At 35.9% G+C, this 27,672-nt stretch overlaps 2 protein-coding genes across 2 annotated transcripts; both read left to right on the forward strand.

Moving 5' to 3' along the window:
- The first annotated feature begins 1,528 nt into the window (after positions 1-1,528).
- Positions 1,529-23,214, forward strand: LOC124442190 (mucin-2-like). Its single transcript, XM_046992707.1, is given in 30 exon segments — positions 1,529-1,774; positions 2,076-2,304; positions 3,771-3,868; positions 6,077-6,127; positions 6,373-6,465; positions 6,916-7,008; positions 7,316-7,411; positions 7,930-8,022; positions 8,137-8,229; positions 8,337-8,372; positions 8,604-8,833; positions 9,211-9,622; positions 9,624-9,797; positions 10,377-10,611; positions 10,811-10,857; positions 10,936-11,208; positions 11,765-12,280; positions 12,785-13,028; positions 13,861-13,907; positions 14,168-14,417; positions 14,794-15,218; positions 16,584-16,822; positions 17,344-17,500; positions 17,759-17,996; positions 18,530-18,948; positions 19,558-19,978; positions 20,093-21,590; positions 22,002-22,371; positions 22,504-22,780; positions 23,034-23,214. Coding segments are annotated over 27 exon segments (6,831 nt in total). The 5' UTR covers positions 1,529-1,774; positions 2,076-2,304; positions 3,771-3,861; the 3' UTR covers positions 22,578-22,780; positions 23,034-23,214.
- LOC124442077 (SCO-spondin-like) lies at positions 23,180-27,221 on the forward strand. The gene is made up of 9 exons (XM_046992629.1): positions 23,180-23,214; positions 23,680-23,716; positions 23,751-23,801; positions 24,443-24,544; positions 25,161-25,212; positions 25,299-25,477; positions 25,581-25,679; positions 25,998-26,046; positions 26,716-27,221. Exons 6-9 carry the CDS (start codon positions 25,313-25,315, stop codon positions 27,144-27,146), a joined length of 744 nt encoding a protein of 247 aa, XP_046848585.1. The 5' UTR covers positions 23,180-23,214; positions 23,680-23,716; positions 23,751-23,801; positions 24,443-24,544; positions 25,161-25,212; positions 25,299-25,312; the 3' UTR covers positions 27,147-27,221.
- The last annotated feature ends 451 nt before the right edge of the window (positions 27,222-27,672 follow it).

The raw sequence follows: 27,672 nt of genomic DNA on the forward strand, positions 1-27,672 counted from the left end.
GAATTACCTAAGTCACCATGACAAATACGCTGTTCAAAGCAATATTTAAAAATGCTTAATCGTTGATCAATTCAAGAAGCCTGATACGTATGCAAAAGTAACCTCTCTTGTAAACTTTCATCGAAACGTTTGCCGAAGCACTGATTGCATGCAGATGGCCACGCATAACTAATCTTGTCGTTCAAAGTCTAAAATGCGAAACTTTCCAATGAAATAAAGTTGTTAAAATCAATCAACGATTTGAATTGTAAATTATCTGAACTTGCTATCAATTTTGAGTGTTTGAGAGTCTTGTTGACGACATCACAGTATAGTGAACGAGCATTCTAAGGCCATATATCGCAGCCAGTCAATTGAACGTAAGGCTAACTGCACTGTAGTATTCCATGTAGATTTATAGCACAAAGTTGCTCGTCGAGATGGTCGTTTCGTTTATTCATTGTACTGTGACTGTATTTATATTTTTACGCTTAGTTAGTGAAGCAAACTCTAATGAACATTGAATATCACGAACATACATAAATTATAATGATATTGTACACTAGGAGCAGACGTCAATATTATAGCAATTGAACTGCTAGGCTAAAGGCAATTCTTAGAATAACGACTAATGTCCAAAAATTGCTTTCAAAAAGGAATACATATTTTTGTAAAGGATTGTGGTACTTGGACTTTAGTAGACTCTACAAAGTTGCTCAACTGTAAACGTCATAAATAGAATATGGAAATAGAGAGTGATTAATATCATTTCTTTATCTTTATCTTTAAACATTAGTACATTTCATGAAAAAATACGAAAGTAGAGCTATAAATTCGCAAAGGTAATTCATTATACGCAAATCAAAGTTAGCTATTTTGGCTTTATCACTCTGTGCTTTTTAGAACAAGAACATTGCTAACGAGAATTTTCCATGCTTCTCAGCGGGAAATGTTCCCTTTTGTACGGTCTGTCAACTTTAAGTAGCAATGTCGTCATTTTTTTCTGTATTCCTTTGAAAAGCTGCCTTATATCTTCTCTGCAGTTGAACGAAATGTGCTCATAGTGCCTTCAAAATATTATTATCACAAAAGGCATGATTGAATAATTATGTACAGCATGTCACGGTCATGTTTACCGTGACATGCTGTACATTTTCTTTTTTCATTATATCATTTCTCTCATTAGTAACCAACGTTGAACTATCTTCATTTATGTACATGTGCAGACATTCTGGTGGAAATGTACCAAAGAAAGGCAATACTTAATATTTTGTATATATGGTTTGTTTTATAAAACAAAGTGACGTTTGTCCTTTGGCATTTGGGACACTAGTTATTGTGATTCGCAACGGTTTAACTATACCATTTGAAGCCATTTTTAATACCCTGAGACTAAAAATCTATGTTGTTTAGGGATAATAAGCATGTTTAAAATATTGATTGATATGTCGATCTTTTATGATACAGCCTGTATATTATCGTGTTCAACTGGATGACCTTGCACGTCATGACCTTGCACGTTCCATTTTCGCATGACTGATTGGATATACGAATTTGTCATAACATATTGGACTTGTTCATTTGCTATGTGAACTCTTCGCGTATAGTTTCGTCAACTGTTCACCTGGTTTATTGAAGTTTGTAAAACAATAGAATCCTTCTCTATACTTCTGCATCGGATACACTTCTTAAAATTGCTCATTCCTATCATGAGGGGAAATTTTTTTTTATATGTTCTTGGTGTCATTCTTATTGTATCACGAAGACAATGGGGTGCAAATGGAAGTCTCTTGTTGTAAGTTGCATGAAGATTGAATTATACTTAATCTGTCTGTAGAGTGGTTCATCTTTTTGCTTTGATATTCATGAAATTACTTGGTTATTCTTGAAATTGCATCCTGTGAGCGAAAGATTGATGTCTACTTTAATTAGAATTTTCTGTTGACTGTTTCTACGCTCCGTTTATTTCAACTGTGTATGGGCTGATTTTTGTTCGGGATATATTTTTGTACACATATAAATATATAAAGTAATATTGAAAAATTTCCTCGTATGTTCTGATCAGATCTGCACGGTATTTTGTATTCCTTCATTAGTGAAAAGGAATTGGATCGAATTTCCGAAGTAGCATTGAAGAAAGATGAGGAAAAGGAGGTGCGTGGCGAAAGTAGGAGGCCAAATTTTTGTAAATTCGTCGAGGAACACATTACAAACGTCGAAGAATTTTTCAACAAAAGTATAAACACGTCATTTCTGGTTCCGTGCTCCAGTCAAGAGGGGAAATGAAAGATCTAAAAATAAGGATGATTTGTGTAAAGTCTTCAGGTATAATATCTTCACATTTCATCTAATGAAATAGATAAAAAAACTACATGACACCAAACATAAATAGATCACCACTGTTAATATTATTAAACTTACTTCAATGTTGGAGATAAAACGTGACTATGTTTAAGAACCAATTAATCTAAGGTCAACCTTAATATCACCATTATATACTTGATATATTGTTATTGGTAATGGTTGAATAGCCTGGCGTGTAGGAATCTAGGAGCACGTAAAGCCTTTACCCAGCAAGTTTTTTTCTATTTGTAACCTCAATAAGGACGATTATATTTTTTAAATGTACAAATGAAGGCTATATTAAGCCATTTGTCCCAAGTTGTTGGTGATATTGAACAGAAGGAAAGCTTTTAAAGCACCGCGATGTCTAGTCCGCTTAATGGGGTCAACTTTTGAAGCGGGGGCGTTGTTTTATACGTTTGTTTTCTACAAGACTGTCTTTTAAAATCATTGTTTTTACAGTCTGTAAACAAGAACAAATAGACAATGCTCCTCCGCCAATGTTTGAAGTACTGGCGCGACCGTCGATAAATTACTTATTGTGTCATTTGTCTGTTCATACAGTACATGCGGAGAATAAAAAACCCCTAAAATTATATAATTGTTAGCAACGAGTTTCAGCAGCAAGTTCAGAAATTTCTTTGGAAATCGATTATTTTATCGTCAAAGAATACCGTCAAAATTTTGGTGTAAAAAGTAGAGTTGCCTATCTTGACAAGTTTTTTGTATAATTGATTTTAAAAGTAATAATACGGTTTTAGTTTATTTAGACTTATTGAGATGAAGTTTTTAATTTTTTGTGAACGATTGCTTTAGCTTTTTCATTAACATTATTTAACAAAAGATGCATAGGCTAATGCAAACACAGCTATAGACCAATCAGCGCACGTGTTTTATTCTGTTTCTTTTATAATAAAACTTTACATTTGCTAACATATTACGTGTTGAATAAAATTATATTGATCATAAAAGAGAGAAGTTTCATTAACGGCTTCAAACGCACCAAATTACTCCGGGTTTATCAACCATATAAAATGTTGTTTTGTCGAATTTTTTCTTGTATTCACTGTCGAGTGTTAAAATAAAACTGACATTAATGAATACGTGGCACATAGAATGAAACTTTCATTGATCAAATACAAACATGAATCTTCACCCCAGGGCGGATCAATGCTCATTTGACTAGAAGGGTGCAGATTTTTCAAGGCGGGTGCATTGTAATCCTAGAAAAAATGTTAGAGAATATTTTTGGGGGGTGTGCACCCACTGCACCACCACCACCCAGAAAATCTTCCCCTATCCTTCACATTTCTGCAACACGTCACGTGACATATATATTAGTATGAAAACACGAATTTGCAATGACCGATGCATCACAAATATTTGACAAGAACAAATACTTTTAAAGATGTCGGTGTGAACTTCTTTTGTTTCCCTTTCATGTTTAGAATTATTAACGTGCCTTCGAAACGCATAGTACCGAGAACTGAACAAAAAGTCGTGGAAAGATGTTGCGATGGTTGGACTGGAGACGACTGTATGACAGGTAATCATCCAATTATTAATTCTGATTTTTCATGTGTGATATATGTAGATATATTACTTTAAATTTATGTAAGCAAAGATTGGCTTGACGTTTTCTTTCATTATATGCATTAAAAGCAGTAGCAGACTTTCTTCTTACGGAGATTTTATTATTACACTACTGTCCACGTACACTATATCAAAGGACACAATTTTACCTACTGACTGTTCTCGTGTGCTTCTATCTCTTATGTGCTTTACACCCATGTGATCAATCATTTAACGTAACTACTGCCAACTAATTAAACGAATCGAGTATTTTCTACAACGAGCTCTTCAACGAATAAGGCTTCTGCGTTCAAATTGTCCCCAATTATTTAGATCGTAATATACAGGGTGTGTCAAAAAAGTTAGACATTTTGAAAATGTCTAGAAAACTATCATTTCATCAAAATGTTTAAAAAATGAGTTAACGTCTACGTATGTATTTTGGCATTGTTTGGTTAGACTGGTTTATCTAAAAGTAAAAACAATAAAAAAAATTTATCTCGAAAACCGGAGAGCAGTTTGTAAAGCCTCAACTTTAACCGCTTGCGCAAAGAAAATGAAATGTTTAAAATTTCATTTAATTCGATGAGGTGAAAGTTTGAACTCTTTTGTGCCTTGTACCAAAATCTTAGAAAATTTGATAAACATGTTGCAAAGTACATTGAGTGAAATTACGTTGCTTAATTTCATATGAAGTAAATGGTTTGAACCCAGGAGTATCGTTACATGTTTGTAGATGTATATCGTCCAAGTTAATAGAGTCGTGAAAAGGACTGTTGGTGTTGATGTTTACGGTGGCTAACAAGGGACACCACACAAAATAATAAGAATTATAGAAAATAATGATATCAATACATACACAAAATACATTACACACACACAAAATACATTATACACACACAAAATACATTATACACACACAAAATAAAAATATACACACACAAAATACATTATACACACAAAATAAAAATACACACACAAAATATGATCGCGGGCGCTTGCAGTGTCGGATAGCTGACTACTATCAGTTTAATCACAAGGTTAAATTGTTGGAATGTTATTAAACACAAAGAATGATAGCACAACGCTATAACCAACAACTACAAACAATAACGACCAAATTATTTCTAATTATTTTTAATTATTTCGTTATTGTTTGTAGTTGTTGGTTATAGCGTTGTGCTATCATTTTTTTTTTACTATCAGTTTATTATAAGGTTGTAATCAGATATGTGTAATTGTGAATTTAAAATGTGGTCGACTAGTACTTGTCGTTGTATTTAACAGTTTTAACTTCAAAATATTTTTGTAACAATGTTATCGGAAGAAGCGAAGCTCAGGCAAAAAAGCATTGACCTCGGTCTGAATAATTCTTGATATCATGCTCAACCTCATCCAATAATTGCTTATTATTTCTCTTATTTGTTTTTCGCTTCAGTATCACAAGACCTTGCTTTCGATTCCTTTCCAAATGTCGTTTAGATTATTTCGCAGTTAAAACTGTTAAATACGATGGCAAGTACTCGTCGACCACATGTTAAATTCACAATTACACATATCTGATTACAACCTTATAATAAACTAAAGTAAATGGTTTGAACCCGGGAGTATCGTTACATGTTTGTAAATGTAGATCGTCCAGGTTAGTATAGTCCTGAGAAGGACTGCTTTTGTTGTTGACTGACGTTTCGACAACCTGAGCGGTAGTCATCTTCATAGTCAAATGAGGAGTAAACGTCTGGTTATAATAAACTTATAATAAACTGATAGTAGTCAGCTATCCGACACTGCAAGCGCCCGCGATCATATGTTGTGTGTGTATTTTTATTTTGTGTGTGTATAATGTATTTTGTGTGTGTATAATGTATTTTGTGTGTATTTTTATTTTGTAGGTGTGTGGTGTATTTTGTGTTTGTATTAATATCTTTATTTTGTATAATTCTTATTATTTTGTGTGGTGTCCCTTGTGAGCCACCGTAGATGTTGACTGACGTTTTGACAACCTTAGCGGTAGTCATCTTCAGAGTGGTACATGTAGTACCGTTTTCAAAGAACCTTATTAATTTGTATGCGACGTATTTTTGTATCGAAAAAAAAGAAACATGGACATATTTCAAAGGTGTTTAGGAACTCTTCGAAGGCTTGATTAATTTCTTACAGGCAATGTTTCCTTACATTTTAGCTGTTGCACAAGATCCACACAAAAACATCAAACGAAGGATTTTGAGTACAAGTAAGTATAACGTCAAGATAAATGATGATTAAAGATCGTGTAAAGAAGTTTATAAACTGTAAATATTTTCCTGGTGAATTTTTTTGTATTATACAAATACACATCTTATAGAATTTAATACGTATAGAGAAGCTGGTTGGTTAATTGTTTATTTTTATGGCAATCTAGAAGTGATGTCGTGTTCTTTATTTTTTATTTTTATTCGATATTCCAGATTTTTTAATGGTAAAAATATCTTTTTTAAGCGAAATGCAACCCATCATGTCAGAATGGAGGGATTTGCAATGCGGGGAAATGTTTTTGTGCGAAAGGATATCAAGGACTTTATTGTGAAGCACGTAAGTGTTTGTTTTGTAACGTTTTTGAAATTCATGCTTAAATACAGCGTATATAATTGATATATTATTATAATATAATATGTTACAACAATATACTGTTTTCAAATGATAGCAAATAACGACAAATATTTAATGTTCACCATTTGAGGAGAAGCAAGCCTTTAAATTAGACAACCTCAGATTTGCCAGAAAATGCATGTGTATTGATTTAACTAATATCATTTGTTGATTTTGATGTAATAGTATAATCTTCAATTAGCTCGATGTTTATTCCATCTCCTATGTCTAATAGTTAACTGCACTTTTAAACGTCTAAACATGACTTTCCTTCGTTTCAAGCATGGTAACAAATTACAACCGAATTTCAGCATAGAACTGCTTTGAGTTGTATACGCTTGAGTACAGCTTACCGTTTTTCACTTTTCAACTCTGATTCTGTTTTATGAACAGCTATCTGCAATCAAGGCTGCAGACACGGTAAATGCAAAAGTCCAGGACGTTGTGAATGTGATGAGGGTTGGTCAGGAAACAGGTGTCAAAAAGGCAAGTAGTTTATTGATGGTTTAATTACGGGTTTTTTTAAGTTAACACTTGAAAAACACACACTGTAAACTTTGCCCTTTACGTAAATAGACAAAATAGGCTGAAAGAGTTGAAACATGGCTGACATTTTTCGAGTTATTTTGTATAAAAAGATTAGTTACTAACAATGTGAACTTTTTAGCAACGTAATTTTTTTCTTCATTTTAGTTTTTCTGCATCCTTCTCATAAATAGGAAGTTTTTATGTCTAGTAGCTATATTTACTATGAAAAGTCTCATGGTTACATATTATGTTGTGCATTTTTCAGCCATTTGTAAAAAAAGATGTCAAAATGGAGGTGAATGTGTAGCTCCTGGTACTTGCTCATGTCCACGTTACTACACTGGTCCACAATGCTCTACGGGTATGTTGAGGAAAATTCTTTTTTTATTAGAATGTCCCTAACCCTAACGCTAACTCTAACCCAATCCACTCCCCAGTAGTGCATGACGACTCATTCAGGTTTCACGAACAAAAATATGAATCCCCCTCCCTCCACCGCCAAAAACCAGTATAATTTCACAAAGAAGCGTATGTACAGCTATAACAGTGACAATGGAGTACCTGCATAGTTAGGTTGTGAATGCAACTCTGTAATCTCTAGCTGCTCAGTTACAAGAGTAATTTTGTACGAACCAGCCAGCTCTGAAAATATATCTATAGATCTTAAAACGAGGCATTTGTTCATGTTTACATCTTTCTGAATATATACGTTCAAAGAATGTTAGAGAGAATGTAATGCAGAAAAACCTTTAAATAATTCAAACTTTACTCATGCTGACAAACTTTGTTGATACTTCCATTTAGGGGCGATTGTTTTATTGTGTTCAGAAACTATGTTAATAAAAAACTCAAATCCAATTTTTTCTGTTATTTCATCAGATTTTTGTCGTATTCCATGTGAGAATGGAGGGCAATGTCGTGCTGGCATGTGTTTGTGCTCAAATGGATGGACTGGACCAGTCTGTGGAAAACGTAAGAAAAATTAACAACGTTGCTTCAAAAAATTGTGTCACGAGTTGCCCAATCCAGAAGAAAAAACAATTTTGATTCGAACAGCATGCACATATCTCCATATAAACTTTATAGCTATTTGTCGAGGCGGTTGTGGTTTGGGGAGTTGCATTCAACCTGAGAAGTGCAGTTGTCCTGAAGGATTTAATGGAAAGAATTGTGAAATAAGTAAGGGAACATTTTTCAACACATTTTTTAAATCATGATTTTTGTAAAATCCCATTGAACAAGTTCATCATAGCTAATACAGTCGTCCTTTTCATGTTACTTTATAGAGTCGATTTCAACTTCTGCTGCGCCAACAGTTGCAGGTACATAATTCGAGATATGTCTTATTTCAATTTAGCCAGATTACCACGCTATAAAAGTACTTCTTGTTTATTATTTTTACCTATGAAAAGTGCTTCCTTTTTCAAGCAGCTTAGGCATTGAAATTCTATACTTGTGTGCAATTTGATGACATTCCGTATCAAATAAAACGTTTGGAACTTGTGTAAAACTTCTTCTTTTTTTTATTGCTTTTTTTTTGTTTATTGCTTTAGTTTCATCCACGTACAATGATCCCAATTTGTGCTTTACATTTGGCCAAACGCATTTTCAGACGTTTGATGGAAAATACTTTTACTTTCCGGGAAGATGCAAGTATAATTTTGTAGAAAATTGCGATGGCAGTGATAGTTTTCGTATTCATGTGGCGAATGATCCAAAATGCACACACATAACTGACTGCTTACGATCAGTGTTTATTTTCATTGGAGAAACTGTCATAAAGGTATAAAATATAATTCAATTATTTATGTTATGAAGGTATAAATCATTCAATTATTTATGCTGGATGATTTATTTACGTAGTCTGAAACAAATCCCAAAGCATTTGGTGAGTTTCAAAAAACGATTTTACATTAAAAATTATTTTGGTTGATTTTTGGTCATTTCACTCTGTTCGTCTCTTGTCGTCATTCGTATCTTATCGTGTTCTATCGTGTCTTATCGTTGTCTTATCTTTTGTTGTCATCTTCTATCATGTGTTATCGTTGTCTTTTATCTTCTGTGTTTTTGTATCTTATTGTTTCCAATCGTTTATTATGAGAAACAAATAACACTACCCTGCCGTCTACACAGCAACTTCATTTGTTTACTATTTTACAGCTTCATTCTGACAATGTAACGGTCGATGACAAACCAATATCACTGCCGTACTTCGTAGACAGCATGTTCATTCGAAGAGTTGCGCACAATATTCTAATTAGCGGTTTCGAAGGTGTTCGAATCAAGTGGGACGGACGTAACGGTGTGTATGTGCGCATGGACGAGTCAATGAGAAATTCGACTTGTGGTTTGTGTGGAAACTTCAATGGCATTCTCGATGATGACTTGACGACAAAAGGTGGCGCGATCACAACGTCTGTGGCACGGTTTGCTAACAGTTGGAGTGAACCTGATATAAATGAAGTATGTCGTAATATTCAAGAAAAGAGACAATATCACCATGCAGTAAAAGAATGTGACAGAAATGATGAGAATTCGCGGTACTTGCGGAATTTTAAAACATTCACCATTTCGATTGTGTCATGGTAGTCTTAATCCGCAACATTTTATTGAAATGTGTGAGCAAGATGCCTGCTCCTGTGATATCACTTCGTATCCAAACTGCGCATGCGATTCTTTCACGCAGTACGAGAGAGCATGCGCCAGAAAAGGAATAACAGTGATGTGGAGAAGTTCAGATCTCTGTCGTAAGTTACGAATATTTGAAGCACTTTTTTACATACATTAGTGTAGTACACGTAATTTTGTACGTATGCAATGGTTTGTGCGATGAATTTCTCAACTTACAAACAAAAAAGGCTGAGATTCATGCATGTTAAAATATGCCAGCACAATGACTTGTGGTAGTTGTGTTTGGTTACATTTTCGCTCATTCGTGATATGTTTTTCTATTTTTGTATTGATATTTTGAACTCAAGAGCTGATCAGTGCAAGCCCGAGACCGAAGGTTGAGTGTTGCACATGCTCGAGAGTTCTCTAAACGTCTTCGAGGTTTGCATAAGCCAGTACACAAAAACATCTTTTATTTCTTTTATAAAATAACAATAATGCCAAACAAACCAACGTTTTAGTTTTTCCTCTAGAATGTATTCATGATTGATTAGCAAATTCTCTTTTATTTATTGATTGATTGAGCTCAGATTGGTTTGCACTGGCTAATGCAAGCATGCAAGCACAGCTATAGACCAATCAGTGCACGCTCTGTGTTGTTTTATTTTATAATATGTCTTATGCTGCATGTTTATTGTATTTTTTATTCATTGAAGCCGTTGAATGCAGTGGCGGTAAAGTTTATAAACCCTGTGGCTCTGCCTGCCCAAAGACTTGCACCAATCATGGAACAAAATCTAGTTGCTTGGAACAATGTGTTGATGGTTGTCATTGTCCTAGTGGAAAGGTTTTGCAAAATGGACGTTGTAAGGAGATCGAGGATTGTTTATGTGAACATAATAAAGTATGGTATAAAGCAAAATCTAAGGTTCGCGTTGATTGTAATGACTGGTAAGTTGCTTTTGTTTTTAAATTGTTTTCTGTTAAAAGATAAGAATCGTCAACTTTTTGAAGTAAATTTACAAATTCACAGTAAATTGTTATTCAAAAGAGATTAATCTTCCACGTTTGAGACAATGTGAATTGAACTTTAGTTTCTTGTACGTTATTCGATGGGCTTTTTCAAAGTTCTTTCTCTTTTAATTTATAGTTATTGTATTGATGGTCGATGGCAATGTACCGAGAAACTGTGTCCTGGTAAGGAATTACTGTAGGTGAAAGAAAAGTTCGATGAATGAAGTTACCATCATAAAATTTGTTGTATTTTCTTTCTAGCTACATGCTCTGCAGTAGGCGATCCTCATTACAGGACATTTGATGGCAAATACTTCTCGTTTATGGGTCATTGTAAATATATTCTCGCTAAAGATGCCATGGATGATTCTTTTATGGTTGTTGTTGATAACTTTCCTTGCGGAGTCGACAACACTCTATCTTGCACGAAATCTGTGACTGTCCATTTTGATAAAAATGTCATACAACTGAAAAAAGACAGTTTAGTCAACGTCAACGGAAACTATCTTTCCTTTCTCCCGTACAAACATGACCGTAAGTTATAACACAGCTAACATGAAGTTCATTCTTGTTTTTCTTGAATGATACAACTTTCTACGTAGGTGTTTGAAATCGTAGCAATTAAAAGAAATGCTTTTTTGTAAGCTTCTAATTTTCATGAAAAAAATTAACTTGTTGTTGTAGTTTATACTTTCGCAATAAATTCTTTCAATTATCACAGCGAAAGGCCCCAGGAAAATGGCAACTCCTATCTTCATTCTAATTTTAGGAGAACTACGAGGATTTTTACATTTAAGAGACAGTTTTAATCTTAAACGACCTAGGACCATTTCATTGTAGGATGACCAAAGAATATTATTTTCAACTTAGACTTTCTACGCAGGTGTTTGACCTTACTAAATAAATATTTCTTTTTATACGTCATTTTTGTATTGAATGGCTCTTTTAAAAGCACTTTGCTGGGCTTTAATATTTATAGTAAGAATTAGAGCTTCTTGGATAAAAGTCGATTTAAATTTTGATACTTTTGCTTTGTTCTTCTCATGATGCCTTTGTTGTAATAATTATCGTTGTAACTGATTCTTGATAGTTTTTGTCGTGGATGGATCTTCCCTAATTACACGAGTCATTTCCAACGATGGAGTTGAAATCACGTGGGATGGATTCGGTCGTGTTTATGTAACTCTGCAAAGTCGATGGATGGGTAAAACGAAAGGTCTTTGTGGTAACTTCAACAAAAATCAAGAAGATGACTTCAAAACCATTGAAGACAACCTGGAAACGGACATTGCACGTTTTGGCGAATCGTGGAAACTTGATCTGTCATGTCCATCGGCGAAAGATGTTCTCCATCCCTGTGAAGCTTATGTGCAACGAGCTAAGGACGCTGATCGCTTGTGTGATATCCTAAAACAAAATCCATTCACGAAATGTCACCATGTTGTAAACCCTGATGAGGGTTACATGCATACATGTAGGTACGATTTATGTGGTTGTCAAGATGGTACCAAGTGTCTTTGTACTGCTGTTGCATCGTATACACATGACTGCGCAAGGCATGGTGTTGAAATTGAATGGAGAAATCCGAGCGTCTTGCCTGAATGCAGTAAGTTGACGTTTTGATTTTGCTACACAAATCACGATATCGTGTGCTGTTTTTTAAACTTAAAGTATTAATGATTGATAGGATTTATATCTTTGCTATTGGAAAACATCTTATAGTGAAAAACTAGAGAGCTGACTAGTTTCAGAGCTGACTAGTTCATACGAAAACATCTTATAGTGAAAAAACGTCTTTAAAATAAAAACATAATGTACAAAACCATTGGTATCATTTCATATACAATTCATTGATATCGATTGTTCGCCATACGATGCCATAAGCTGTTATGTCGAAAACAGCATAAATTGTTGTAGTTACATGAAGTAACCATTAAACTCGGTGTCTCATAACCCATTGGCTATTTCGTTCTGCATGGATAATACGAGGAGGGAAGAGACATACATGCATGGTTAATGAAGTATAAGATGTAGTAAAGCAACACCAACATGGCATAGAATGTTTATGAAGTGACTAAGCCAATCAAAACTAATTTTTATTTACTTTAAGAAATTTCCTGTCCTATTGCTGGACAAAGGTATCGAGAATGTGGCTCATCGTGTTATCAGAGATGTAGCGATCTCTCAAAGAAAACTGACTGCAGCGAAGAATGTTTGGCCGGCTGCTTTTGCCCAAAAGGTCAAATATTAAATGACGACGATAACTGTATTCCCATTTCTAAATGCTCTTGCTATAAAGATGGAGAAGTTTTCTCCCCTGGTTCTGTCATAACAAAGGATCGTTGTATATCATGGTGAGTAATCTTTCATCATCACCATTTTTTCTCATCACCATTCACCATCTTCATCACGTTTATAAGTCAAATTTAATTCAAGTACAAACTCCATCATTTTGAGTAATCTTTCATCATCACCATTTTTTCCAATCACCATTCACCATCTTCATCACGTTTATAAGTCAAATTTAATTCAAGTACAAACTCCATCATGATGAGTAATCTTTCATCATCACCATTTTTTCTCATCACCATTCACCATCTTCATCACGTTTATAAGTCAAATTTAATTGAAGTACAAACTCCATCATGGTGAGTAATCTTTCATCATCACCATTTTTTCTCATCACCATTCACCATCTTCATCACGTTTATAAGTCAAATTTAATTGAAGTACAAACTCCATCATGGTGAGTAATCTTTCATCATCACCATTTTTTCCAATCACCATTCACCATCTTCATCACGTTGATAAGTCATATTTAATTGAAGTACAAACCCCATCATGGTGAGTAATCTTTCATCATCACCATTTTTTCCAATCACCATTCACCATCTTCATCACGTTGATAAGTCAAATTTAATTGAAGTACAAACTCCAAAGGAAAAATCGTGTTTTGCTTACGCATGACCACTCCTCTATCTTTGCTTTGGGTAACGACGAACGGCCCAAGAGTCCACTAAAAACTTTTAAAATTACGTTAAACGTGTAAATGTTTCCGACTTCTGTTAAAATGTGGTGTATACACCGTCACAGATATTTAAAATCATGACATCACAATGCTTCTTGAAAATAGTACATTCCGTTTTCTTGTTTTTTGTTCTGATTTTTTGTTCTGAATTTTTGCAGCAAATGCGTCAATGGACGTTTTCAGTGTAGCAACAGTTCATGCTCATGTAAGTTTTTTAACATATTACACTTGCTCAAGTGATGTGAATAAGATGGGTTGAAAATAATGTTGGGGCTTAAGATCAAGATGGAAAGGTGATTAATAGGATGGAGATTAAATTGGGATGTAGATTAAGATACGATGGAGATCAAGATGGGGTGAAGATTAAGATGGCGTGACGATAAAGATCGAATGGGAAGCATAACTAGTGATAAGAAAAGACTGATGAATGATTTTTAATACAATATCTTTTGTGACAACATGTAGATCTTGATGATGTTTCAACGAAATTATGTCCAAAGGGTCAGTCTTATGTTAAATGTGGTAAAGAGTGTGAAAAGACATGCCGTAATCTTCATTTGCCGTGTGGAAGTCATTCATGTAAGCCCGGTTGTGTATGTCCTAAAGATCGTGTACTTCATAATGGGACATGTGTTGCACCTGAAGATTGTCCTTGTCATCGTGGAGGAAGAACTTATAAAAGTGGAGAAACAATTAAAGAAGACTGTAACACATGGTATGCTCTTTTACTTGTGTCTACGCATTATGAGCTTTACCAGGCTATAACTTTCTTTGGACTTGCATGAAACGGCTATAAATATGTTTGTACTTGCATGGCGCACATGAATGAATTAGAATTAGTCAAAGAATCACTAGAATTTTAACAGGCTGTTTTGCTGCCGTCCTATTAGCTAGCTTTATAATTATTGCGACCTTTGTGCCTTCTATTATCTAATAATACAAAAGTAGCATTGTGGCTTCCAATTCAACTTAGCCTGGAATGAATGTTGCTAAGTAGGAATGTATTTAGTGGTAGTAGTACTTGGCATTTAGTATTTCTATTTTGTGATCTCTTATGTACGAGATCACTTAGTTATAATTTTTGTTTTCAGTACTTGCACTGGTCGAACCTGGTGTTGCACTAGAAAGAACTGCCCTAAAACATGCTCTGTGTATGGTGACTCGCACTTCATAACGTTCGACAACAAGCGTTATCAATTTTGCGGTGCGTGTAATTACATGTTGGTTCGCGACAACTGTGCTAATAATTCAGAAACATTCAGTATACAAGCAAAGAATGTCCCTTGTGGAACTGGTGGTGTAACGTGTACCAAGGCCATCACAATCAATCTTAATGGTACTCAAATAAGCTTGGACCAAGGCCGTGAACCATTGTTTCGTTCTATGATCAAGAACAAATCTGAATTTACTGTGGAAAAGAGTGGCCTTTACATTATTTTTCGTACAATTACTGGAATATCAATTGTGTGGGATTTTGGAACAAGAATATACATCACCCTTGATAATCGTTACAGAGGTTTGTATCAGTATTTACATCTATTTCCTTCAATTTAAGTGGTTTAAGTTTGAAGTGGTTTAAGTATTCGCTGAATATGGTGAGTGTAGGGAATGCGGTGATTGTGGTGTATGTAGTGAATGCGGTGAATGTGGTGAATGTAGTGAATGTAGTGAATGTAGTGAGTGCAGTGAATGTAGTGAATGTAGTGAATGTAGTGAATGTGGTGAATGCGGTGAATGTGGTGAATGTAGTGAATGTAGTGAGTGCAGTGAATGTGGTGAATGTAGTGAATGTAGTGAATGCGGTGAATGTGGTGTATGCGGTGATTGCGGTGAATGTAATGAATGTAGTGAATGTAGTGAGTGCAGTGAATGTAGTGAATGTAGTGAATGTAGTGAGTGCAGTGAATGTGGTGAATGTAGGGAATGTAGTGAGTGCAGTGAATGTGGTGAGTGTAGTGAATGTAGTGATTGTAGTGAATGCGGTGAATGTAGGGAATGTGGTGAATGTAGTGAATGTAGTGAATGTAGTGAATGTAGGGAATGTGGTGAATGTAGTGAATGTGGTGAATGTAGTGAATGTAGTGAGTGCAGTGAATGTGGTGAATGTGGTGAATGTAGTGAATGTGGTGAATGTAGTGAATGTAGTGAGTGCAGTGAATGTGGTGAATGTGGTGAATGTAGTGAATGTAGTGAATGTAGTGAGTGCAGTGAATGTGGTGAATGTGGTGAATGTAGTGAATGTGGTGAATGTATAGTGAGGGCAGTGAATGTTGTGAGTGCGGTGAATGTAGTGATTGCGGTGAGTGCGGTGAATGTAGTGAATGTAGTGAATGTGGTGAATGTATAGTGAGGGCAGTGAATGTAGTGAGTGTAGAGATTGCGGTGAATGTAGTGAATGTAGTGAGTGCGGTGAATGTAGTGATTGCGGTGAGTGCGGTGAATGTAGTGTATGTGGTGAATGTAGTGAATGTAGTGATTGCGGTGAATGTAGTGAGTGCAGTGATTGCGGTGAGTGCGGTGAATGTAGTGAGTGCGGTGAATGTAGTGATTGCGGTGAATGTATTGAGTGCAGTGATTGCGGTGAGTGCGGTGAATGTAGTGAGTGCAGTGATTGCGGTGAGTGCGGTGAATGTAGTGATTGCGGTGAGTGCGGTGAATGTAGTGAGTGCGGTGAATGTAGTGACTGCGGGGATTGCTGTGAATGCAGAGAATGCTGTGACTCATATATGTCGACTCGCTTGGAACTGATGTATATTACAGGCGCAATCTTTTCTTCAGGAGAATTCTGTACTTATTTTCAAACCATTGTAAATCAAACTGTCTGCGAACATATTGATTTAAGCAAAAGCGATAGAAAAACGTGTTTTTTTTTTCATTTTAGGGAAAACATGTGGTCTGTGTGGTAATTATAATGACGATCAAACTGACGATTTTAGAAGTCCTTCCGGCTTAATTGAAGCATCTCCTAACAGTTTTGGGGATTCATGGAGGATGAGTGAATACTGTGCTGATGCGAAAACACTAAAACATCAATGCACTATTCACGAAGAAAGATCAGCATGGTCAAAGAAATCATGTGATATCATCAAACAAGATGTTTTCAAACCATGTCATGAACTGGTATTAAATAGTCTTGTGTCATTTATAATGTTCTCGTTTCAATCAATATTTGTCGGGAAACACTGTATATGTATATGCGCACATTGGGTTTGTGGGAGTGGAAGAGAGAGTGACACTCAGTGTGGCTGTATGTACAAATTTTTTACTAGATTTGGTCTGATGAGCTTTGATTCTCTCACCTGATAAAGTTCAGAACTGAGGATAATGATCACATCTAGTTCTCTCACCTGATAAAGTTCAGAACAGGGGGTAATGTTCTCATCTAGTTCTCTCACCAGATAAAGTTCAGAACAGGGGATAATGTTCTCATCCAATCAAATCCGGTTGAAACTTTGCATATATAGTCGCACTAGGGGAATCCCCATCTTGTGACTTATGTCTAAAAAGTTGATCCGTCAACTGATAGACGCTGAAAAATACTTGCCGATTTTTTTGGAATGCGTACTTCTATGTATGGCCATCTCAGTGATTTATGATGAACGCATTTGAAAACGTCATGATCGAATGTATTTCTGTTGTAGGTAAATCCTGAAGAATATTTTCAAGCTTGTTATTATGATACCTGCAGCTGTGATACGAGTGGTGATTGTGAGTGTATGTGCACGGCTATTGCAGCTTATGCCAGAGAGTGTAATCGTCACGGCATTCATATAAAATGGAGATCACAGCAATTGTGTCGTAAGTATATAATTTCATTAAGTCAATAGCAAATCATAAATGCAAAAAATTATAATATGCAAAAATCTGTTTAAAATTAATGACATAACCTCGTTGGTGGTAAGTACTTTTGTCAGGGATTACGGAGGATATTTTTTATTGAGAGAGAGGGGTTTTGTCTCTGTCGAAATTGATGCAAAATCAATTTTCAGCTGCTCTTTATAATTCATCATGAATAGTTTTGTCATCACAAATAATTTGTCTAATTATCAAAAACAGCTGTGCAATGTGAACGAGGAATGGTGTACAAGGCATGTGGGCCAGCTTGTGTGAAAACATGTTCAAACTCCTGTTATCAGGACACGACTTGTCCTATAGCCTGCGTGGAAGGATGTCATTGCCCTGATGGCTTCGTCAAACATAATGACAAGTGCATTAGACGGGAGGATTGTCCATGCAACGTGGATGGAAAAACATACAGCGCAAAAGCATTCGTTATTCTGAACTGCCAATCATGGTAATTATAAGAAAATATTATTTCTGTGTTCACCCTCACTGTGTGTTGTCGCAGCAGAAGAAGCTTGATGTAAAAACAGCCACTTGCCATGCAGTCAACTATCTTTATATTACTCCACAAACGTAGAAAATCTTACTGGTCAAGAATTGATTTTTAAAAAAGTCCTACTTCGCTGCACAAGCCGAATATTCGTCATTTATCTTTTCAAATTGCAGTCAATGTTTCTTATGACTTTGACAGCCTTGTTACTATCTTCACTGTAGCCATCGTTAATATAGAGGTCAATTTTTTTCAACCAGAATGGCAAATGTTTCCCATGACTAACCACCAAACATGTCAAGTTTAAGTATTAGCTATGTTTTTGCATCATGAAAGCGCTGAAGAAGTCAATTAAAGAATGGTCATTGTGTTTGCATTTTGCTTAAAAGCATGTGAATAACACGGCAAAAATCAAACAGCAGAAAAAAGCTAAGTTGTAACCCTTATTCAACATCATGAGTCATGTAGTATACTGTATATTATCTTCTTAATAGTACTTGCGACGATGGCTGTATGAACTGCTATGGACCAACATGTACAACGCCAACTACTATTATCCATTCTTCAACCACTGAGTCAACAATGACGTCCACTAACTCAACACAATCAACAACTCCATCAACAAGGAAATCAACACCTACAGGAACACAGTCAACAACTCCTTCGACAAGGAAATCAACACCTACAGGAACACAGTCAACAACTCCTTTAACAAGGAAATCAACACCTACAGGAACACAATCAACAACTCCTTCAACAAGAAAATCAACTCCTACAGGAACACAGTCAACAACTCCATCAACAAGGAAATCAACACCTACAGGAACACAAGCAACAACTCCATCAACAAAGAAATCAACTCCTACAGGAACACAATCAACAACTCCTTCAACAAGGAAATCAACACCTACAGGAACACAGTCAAACACAACTCCTTCAACAAGGAAATCAACTCCTACAGGAACACAGTCAACAACTCCTTCAACAAGGAAATCAACTCCTACAGGAACACAGTCAACCACTTCATCAACTCCTACAGGAACACAGTCAACAACTCCTTCAACAAAGAAATCAACACCTACAGGAACACAATCAACAACTCCTTCAACAAGGAAATCAACACCTACAGGAACACAATTAACAACTCCTTCAACAAGGAAATCAACACCTACAGGAACACAATTAACAACTCCTTTAACAAGGAAATCAACACCTACAGGAACACAATCAACAACTCCTTCAACAAGGAAATCAACTCCTACAGGAACACAGTCAACAACTCCTTCAACAAAGAAATCAACACCTACAGGAACACAGTCAACAACTCCATCAACAAAGAAATCAACACCTACAGGAACACAATCAACAACTCCTTCAACAAGGAAATCAACACCTACAGGAACACAGTCAACAACTCCATCAACAAGGAAATCAACACCTACAGGAACACAATCAACAACTCCTTCAACAAGGAAATCAACACCTACAGGAACACAGTCAACCACTTCATCAACACCTACAGGAACACAGTCAACAACTCCTTCAACAAGGAAATCAACTCCTACAGGAACACAGTCAACAACTCCTTCAACAAGGAAATCAACTCCTACAGGAACACAGTCAACAACTCCTTCAACAAGGAAATCAACTCCTACAGGAACACAGTCAACAACTCCTTCAACAAGGAAATCAACTCCTACAGGAACACAGTCAACAACTCCTTCAACAAGGAAATCAACTCCTACAGGAACACAGTCAACCACTTCATCAACTCCTACAGGAACACAGTCAACCACTTCATCAACTCCTACAGGAACACAGTCAACAACTCCTTCAACAAGGAAATCAACACCTACAGGAACACAATTAACAACTCCTTTAACAAGGAAATCAACACCTACAGGAACACAGTCAACCACTTCATCAACACCTACAGGAACACAGTCCACAACTCCTTCAACAAGGAAATCAACTCCTACAGGAACACAGTCAACAACTCCTTCAACAAGGAAGTCAACTCCTACAGGAACACAATCAACAACTCCTTCAACAAGGAAGTCAACACCTACAGGAACACAGTCAACAACTCCTTCAACAAGGAAATCAACACCTACAGGAACACAGTCAACAACTCCTTCAACAAGGAAATCAACTCCTACAGGAACACAGTCAACAACTCCTTCAACAAGGAAATCAACACGTACAGGAACACAATCAACAACTCCTTCAACAAAGAAATCAACTCCAACAGGAACACAATCAACAACTCCTTCAACAAGGAAATCAACACCTACAGGAACACAATCAACAACTCCTTCAACAAAGGAATCAACTCCTACAGGAACAACACAGTCAACAACTCCTTCAACAAGGAAATCAACACCTACAGGAACACAGTCAACAACTCCTTCAACAAGGAAATCAACACCTACAGGAACACAATCAACAACTCCTTCAACAAGGAAATCAACACCTACAGGAACACAGTCAACCACTTCAGCAACACCTACAGGAACACAATCAACAACTCCTTCAACAAGGAAATCAACACCTACAGGAACACAGTCAACCACTTCAGCAACACCTACAGGAACACAATCAACAACTCCTTCAACAAGGAAATCAACACCTACAGGAACACAGTCAACCACTTCATCAACACCTACAGGAACACAGTCAACAACTCCTTCAACAAGGAAATCAACACCTACAGGAACACAGTCAACAACTCCTTCAACAAGGAAATCAACACCTACAGGAACACAGTCAACAACTCCTTCAACAAGGAAATCAACACCTACAGGAACACAATCAACAACTCCTTCAACAAGGAAATCAACACCTACAGGAACACAGTCAACAACTCCTTCAACAAGGAAATCAACTCCTACAGGAACACAATCAACAACTCCTTCAACAAGGAAATCAACACCTACAGGAACACAGTCAACAACTCCTTCAACAAGGAAGTCAACACCTACAGGAACACAGTCAACTACTCCTTCAACAAGGAAGTCAACACCTACAGGAACACAGTCAACAACTCCTTCAACAAAGAAATCAACTCCTACAGGAACACAGTCAACAACTCCTTCAACAAGGAAATCAACTCCTACAGGAACACAATCAACAACTCCTTCAACAAGGAAATCAACACCTACAGGAACACAGTCAACAACTCCTTCAACAAGGAAGTCAACACCTACAGGAACACAGTCAACTACTCCTTCAACAAGGAAATCAACACCTACAGGAACACAGTCAACAACTCCTTCAACAAGGAAGTCAACACCTACAGGAACACAGTCAACAACTCCTTCAACAAGGAAATCAACTCCTACAGGAACACAGTCAACAACTCCTTCAACAAGGAAATCAACACCTACAGGAACACAATCAACAACTCCTTCAACAAGGAAATCAACACCTACAGGAACACAGTCAACAACTCCTTCAACAAGGGAATCAACGCCTACAGGAACACAATCAACAACTCCATCAATATTTCCTACAGGAACACAATCAACCACTTCATCACTTTGTCCACTTGGAATGGTAAGTACAATGCATCTGTTCTGACTATTTTAACCAATTAAAATGATCAAGAAAAGATTTTTGTAGCAATTTTATTCGTGACTATTTTATGATTTAGATACATTTCTTTAACACAGTTTCTTTATGAAGTTATATTGTTTTGTTTGTCACGTTGTTTTACTAAGGAGTAGCTTTTTGCACACATTATATTTATGGAAGTATGAATATAATATAACGACTTTTATTTACTAAATTTCATGCGTCTCACTTTGCTTCAAGTTAGGCTTGAATATATAAATGTTAGCAAAAACTTTATTTCGGGGATAAAGTGGGGGTGAATGGCTAGAGCCCCCTAGTTTCCCCCCTTCGGTGCTATGTATTTAAATTCCAAGTGTTTCATGAATTTTTTAATCATAAAGATGTTTTTTGCAGGTGTATACTGATTGCCTTCCGACACATTTAGATCAGTGTCAATTTATGGACTTGCACTTTGCTTCAACTCCTCTTGTCCAACAGGGTGATTCCTGTACACCAGGTTGTGTTTGCCCAAAAAATACTGTTTTTAATGGTAGTAGTTGTATTCGTCCAGTTGAGTGCCCTTGCTATCAGAATGGCACATATTATAAACCACGTGACCGCTGGAGAAATGGATGCAATATATGTAATTGCTGGAATAATCAAATCAGCTGCATGCCAAAACCTTGTCCCATCATTGGAGACTGCTCTTCGCCTTCATTCAAAATTGTCATTGAGGACTGCTGTGAAACATGCAAGCCAGTTTGTGCAGACTCGTTAGGCGTTGGTACGTTGAATAATGCACGGTCAATCTGATACAGTCAAACTATACGAATTAATATTGGCCATTCATCACATGATTACTTTGCTGTTGTTATAAAGTCTCATTCGTAATGATTGTATTTGATGTCGTTTATAGATGTGAATGGAGCAGTACCTGCAAAGAACTTTCATTCTTCGTCAAATCATTTTCATCCAGCGAAGGTCGTCTAAATAACAGTGCTGGCGTTTGGTGTCCTGGGAAAAATGATACGTCACCCTGGTTGGGCGTGGAACTATTAACAACGTCAAATATTGCAGGTGTTGCAATTCAAGGATCACCTAAAATTTTTTCACAGCATGTTAAGTCGTTTTCACTGCGTTACAGCACAAACGGCGTACATTGGATTACTTATCCCGTGAATGGACATAAACATGTGAGTTGATTATTTGATAGTATATTTAGTGTCACATTTACCTTTATTTCTGTAATTAATATAAAACGTACATGGATATTCATAGGTTTTTGCATGCGATTAAAATTGCACTCGTGGTCACTTGTGCATTGGTATTTTTTTCTTTTGAGATTGACAGAAATATTTTTTAGATACTAAATATAAGCAACGTTGTTTAGAGAATTATTGTAGTTAAAGATGTGTTATATTTTATCATTCAACTTCTACGTTTTAGGTTTTCAACGTCCTTGACAAATCTAGAAAAACAGCTTTTTTTACATTAAATCCGTTCGTTGCTCGTTTTGTGGTCATATTTCCTATTTCTTGGGGATCGCGTCCTTGCCTCCGCTTTGATTTGTTTGGTTGTCCGATTCACCCAAAAACCACATCATTTACTACACAGACAACCCCTGTTGGTAAGTTCAGAAAAGGTCATTGGCAAAAAGAAACGTTCTTATGTCTAATAAGATGGGAATATGTCTAGTTTCAAGACGGAATCCTTATGTGCATTTATGTATAGCATTGAATTGGATTCAAAACCAATAAATAAGATTAATCTTTTAACCAAAGATCTTCACTTCCTCTGTTATTTTCTCGAGTTTATATAACCTCTATTTCTTTAAACTGCTGATTTCTCTTTCCATCGAACTCCCCTGTCTTAGTAAGAATTAATTTCATCAAAGTATGAGTGTTATGAAATCATCGAAAATTTTTTAGGACTGAAAAGCTCAGTAGGTGTGAAAAGGGCTTGATAAGTAGCAAAGAAAATAAGAAAATGTTCAATTCTATCTGGAAATCATTTAAAACTTGCAGACTGAGTAAGATTAGTAAATCTCAATATATAGAACATAGAGTAGCAAAATTTTTTTTGATTTGTTTAGGATCAACAACCCATTCAACAACAGCCAAACCTTCGAACAAAACTCCTTTTGGACCATTTGGTTCAGCCAATGTCACAACGACTTCCAGTCCTTCATGCATATACAATGGAACAAGATACCAGGTAAGACCACATTATATTTATCAAAATCTTCCTTTTACCATTGAAGATTCAAACGAGTCATGCGTATTGTAAACTTTCCGGGAATGTGTGTGTGTGTGGGGGGGGGAGTTGAATGCTATTTATATTCGTTGTGATTTGGATGTAGTTATCAATGAATCGAAGGTTATTTAGACAGTTTTAGTTGTCTTATTTAGAAATTCTTAAGACATTTTTGCCAAAGTCACGAAAATTTGGAGAATTATTGCCTTTATTGTACATCTTGCTAAATTTGTCAAAGTCCGTTGTGTAAAGAACACTTAATTCTTTCTCGAAAAGCGTCGTACATGAAGCGATAGATGAGTTCAGGAATCTAAGGTGTCTGCAGACTGTATAGTTTTTGAACGTATGTAAATAGTTCTGACTTGAATATTGAGTAAATCTTGCAGAATCTACGCGTTACGTGAATTTTGTTATGTACCGTTTTTTAACTCTGAAATTTCTTTTGGCTTAATGAAGAAATGAAATAAATGTATGAAACATTTTATGGTTTATTCAAACTACAAGTCAAAAGGCAGTTTTTATAAACTTTGCTATGATCCCTAGTTCTCTTTATTCATAAATCCTTTCGCTACATATTACCTTAACATAAGCTTCTTTTCCAGATTTTTGAATCATTCCAAAGAGGCGATTGTGAAACGTGTCAGTGTGAAAAATCTCTTAAAGTAGTGTGTGTTGCTTCTTGTAATATTCCCGTTTGTCCTGAGGTGAGTCGTGGAGATGAAATATTATTTGTTTTTTTCTTTTTATTTATGTATTGTCCATTAGCTTTATTTTTATCACATGCTTATATAATCTTCAGTGGCGTAGGTATAAAGTAGTCTTTGGAGGGGCACAGTCCGGCATTATAGGTGGTAGAGTGCAATAGTTATACATAGTCAATATAATAAAAAAGTCTCAACTTTTACAACTGTAATACATATGTATATATGTCAAATTGTATAAATCGCAGCATAATATATTTTACTTAAAATTTCCCAAGTACTTGTAATAATATATACCTGTGGCATATTATTGGGGAGGGGGCCCCTACTTTCATTATTCGAGGGCGTCCCACCGCCACCCCCCGTTCCTACGCCATTGTTTATTTACCTGTGCGGGTTAAAGATGGTCAATTTCAAAATACTTTGATATCAATGTTATTGATTACAAATTTCAAAAAGACTAAATGAGTTATAGTGCTCTTTGGGGATTTTCAAATGTAATTTTATCCAAGATTGATGTGTCATAATTTATTTTGACTTACCCTAAATCTACGACTAATATTTCCAAGTAGATTCACTTCTAAAATATTTCATGGGACAAATAACATCTTATCCTTAGGGCCAGGAACTAGTTGATGAAAATGCACAATCGTGTTGTTACTGTCAAAAAAGTAGGTTCTTGTGTACATTTCCTTCATTAATGAAGTTAACGACCATAATATAATCCTGAGACGCATCATTATCCTTCTGTTTTAAGAATGTCGTGAGGGAATGCTTTATAAAAGTTGTTCTTGCAAGAAAACCTGCCAGAATACGTCATGTGACAAGTCATCGTGCGTTCCCGGATGTCAATGTCCTGATGGAACGTTTGACAATGGTATAAGTTGTGTTGGTCTTGACCAATGTCATTGTGTGGTAAATGGAAAAATTATGAAGGTTTGAGCTTGTTTGAAATGTTTCTGTGTTTTAAACCTATTCAATAATAATGAAATTTTATTAGTGGTATCTGCAGGGTCTGAAAAGTTATGCAATTTTTTAGCCTAATGAAACATGGACAGAGGGTGAATGTTTGACATGTAAATGCAGCAATGGAAAGCCAAAATGTCAACGTCATTGTAGGATTACAAGTTGTCCAAATGTAAGCTCATTTTATTTTTTCATTAACCAGACATTGACCTCGCTAAGGCTATTATGTAGTAAGAAATAATTAAAAAATGAACTTCATTCTTACGATTAAAGAGAAATGTGTCATGTCATACAGTAAAGTTTTCATCAACCTCATTTGCACTGTCTTCACAGAAAATTATCGGACCTTCTTCTTTTTGTACAATTATGTAACGCCTTCCCCACCCTCCCCACCCCACAGTTACTCAAGGTGCAGTTATGTTCTAGGCATGTGTAATTAGCTTGGCTTCCCTGCGTTATGGTAACATGTGTAAACATTTACATATTGTAGGGTTATGAACTTCGTACTCCATTCAATGAATGTTGCAGATGTGTACCAGGTATATTGTTGTTTATCGCCTGAAAGAGAGCAATTGCCATGACGAATGGACTGAAACCAAATAAAACCACGAAACTCAAGATGAAACCGAGAAAAAATTCAAAGGTTACATCGGTTTTATCTTGGGTTTCGTGGTTTTATTTGGTTTCAGTCCATTCACCAAGACAATTGCTCTCTTTAAGGCCATATTCAAATTTGTCACCACGACAAAGTCTCTGTTTTATATTATTGTTGATAACATAAGCGTACGGGAGTTATCATATCATTTCTGAGGGAGGACGATAATCATTTTGTCACAATAAAATTTCTTATTCTGAGACTTCTTGACTTGACAAATTACGCGACATAATTTCTTTCTCACGTATTTTTCGTCCGACTAACGTCTGAAAATTAGCCCCACTTTTCAACCTTCCATCTTTCTTGGGATTATTCTATGATTTATGTTAATGTACAGTGTCTCTTGTAACTTCGAAAGCAATAATTTTGTTGCGCAACGGCATTTTGTGTAATTTATGTAACCAGAACAGTTTCCTTCCTAAGAATGAAATTTTTTTGCGTAAAGTGAGAATAAGAATGCATAAAAAATGAAATATGTTGTCACTTTCTATTACAACAGCTAGTTTACTTCATTCTATGTTGAACTAACATATAATTCTATGATCAAATATAGTTACAAAAACACCCGTTACTACAAACGCACCACGACCCACATATCCACCTAATCCGCCATGCAACGTCGCTCAGAAGAAAGTGACTGTTCCAGACTCCAATGGCTGTGTTGGAACGTTTTTATACACAAGTTGCGTCGGTTTTTGTTCATCGAATGCCACGATCGACTTGTTTTCCTATCCTTATGTTCAAACACATTGTTTGTGTTGTCAGCCGTCTTCAATTGCTATTGATCAAACAACTATGAAGTGTGCAGATAGAGTTTATCAACACAAATACATGATAATAGAATCATGTCGATGTACTGCCTGTGGCACCAATCCCTTGAAGAAGGAAGAGCAAACCATTTCTAATAATCTGAAACATTTTGCTTGGAAACAAAAGTTCTCTAAGTTCGAAGATTTTGTCATTCACGCTAATTATGAACACTGATTATAGTCTGAGCGGTAACGTTAATTAAATACGACTTTAGGTTTAAAATAAATAGATTATAGATGTTCTTTTTCACATTAGTTTATTGTTTAACGGTTCATTGAAATGTAAAATGGGAAAAAGCCTGCCTTGCTTGACTGCAGTATTTATTTCAACATAAGTTGATTGACAAAACGCACTATATTCTCATACGAGCTCAGGTAACTCAAAAGATCGAGTTTAGGATTTGATTCAGCTTTAAAGTTTAGCCTGTAATCGCCGTAAATATCATGGAGATCAGAGAATTAATTCGCGGAAAGTGGATGTTTTCGCAAGCGGAATTTTATAATTTTGCGAAAAGACGCTCTCTTGGGCGTCAATCAGTCAGCCAAAGAATTTAGCCAAAGGCATTGGCCAAAGGCATTGAACTAAAATACATGGAACGCTACCTGTAATACAAAACCCTAATAATTTTTTGAAGCCGTGATTTTACCCCAGACACGCGTGTGTAGTCAAATTAATTATTACTCCGCGAGAGAATCTCGAA

The sequence above is a fragment of the Xenia sp. Carnegie-2017 genome, unplaced genomic scaffold, assembly GCF_021976095.1.
Source record: "Xenia sp. Carnegie-2017 unplaced genomic scaffold, XeniaSp_v1 HiC_scaffold_1, whole genome shotgun sequence".
Classification (NCBI taxonomy): Eukaryota; Metazoa; Cnidaria; class Anthozoa; order Malacalcyonacea; family Xeniidae; genus Xenia; species Xenia sp. Carnegie-2017.

Excerpts from the sequence above, each read along its gene's own strand:
- LOC124442077 (XM_046992629.1), top strand. The coding sequence starts at position 25,313 with ATGCTTTATAAAAGTTGTTCTTGCAAGAAAACCTGCCAGAATACGTCA. Across the intron at positions 25,478-25,580 it reads TAAATGGAAAAATTATGAAG|CCTAATGAAACATGGACAGA; the intron begins GTTTGAGCTTGT and ends GCAATTTTTTAG. Across the intron at positions 25,680-25,997 it reads GGATTACAAGTTGTCCAAAT|GGTTATGAACTTCGTACTCC; the intron begins GTAAGCTCATTT and ends TACATATTGTAG.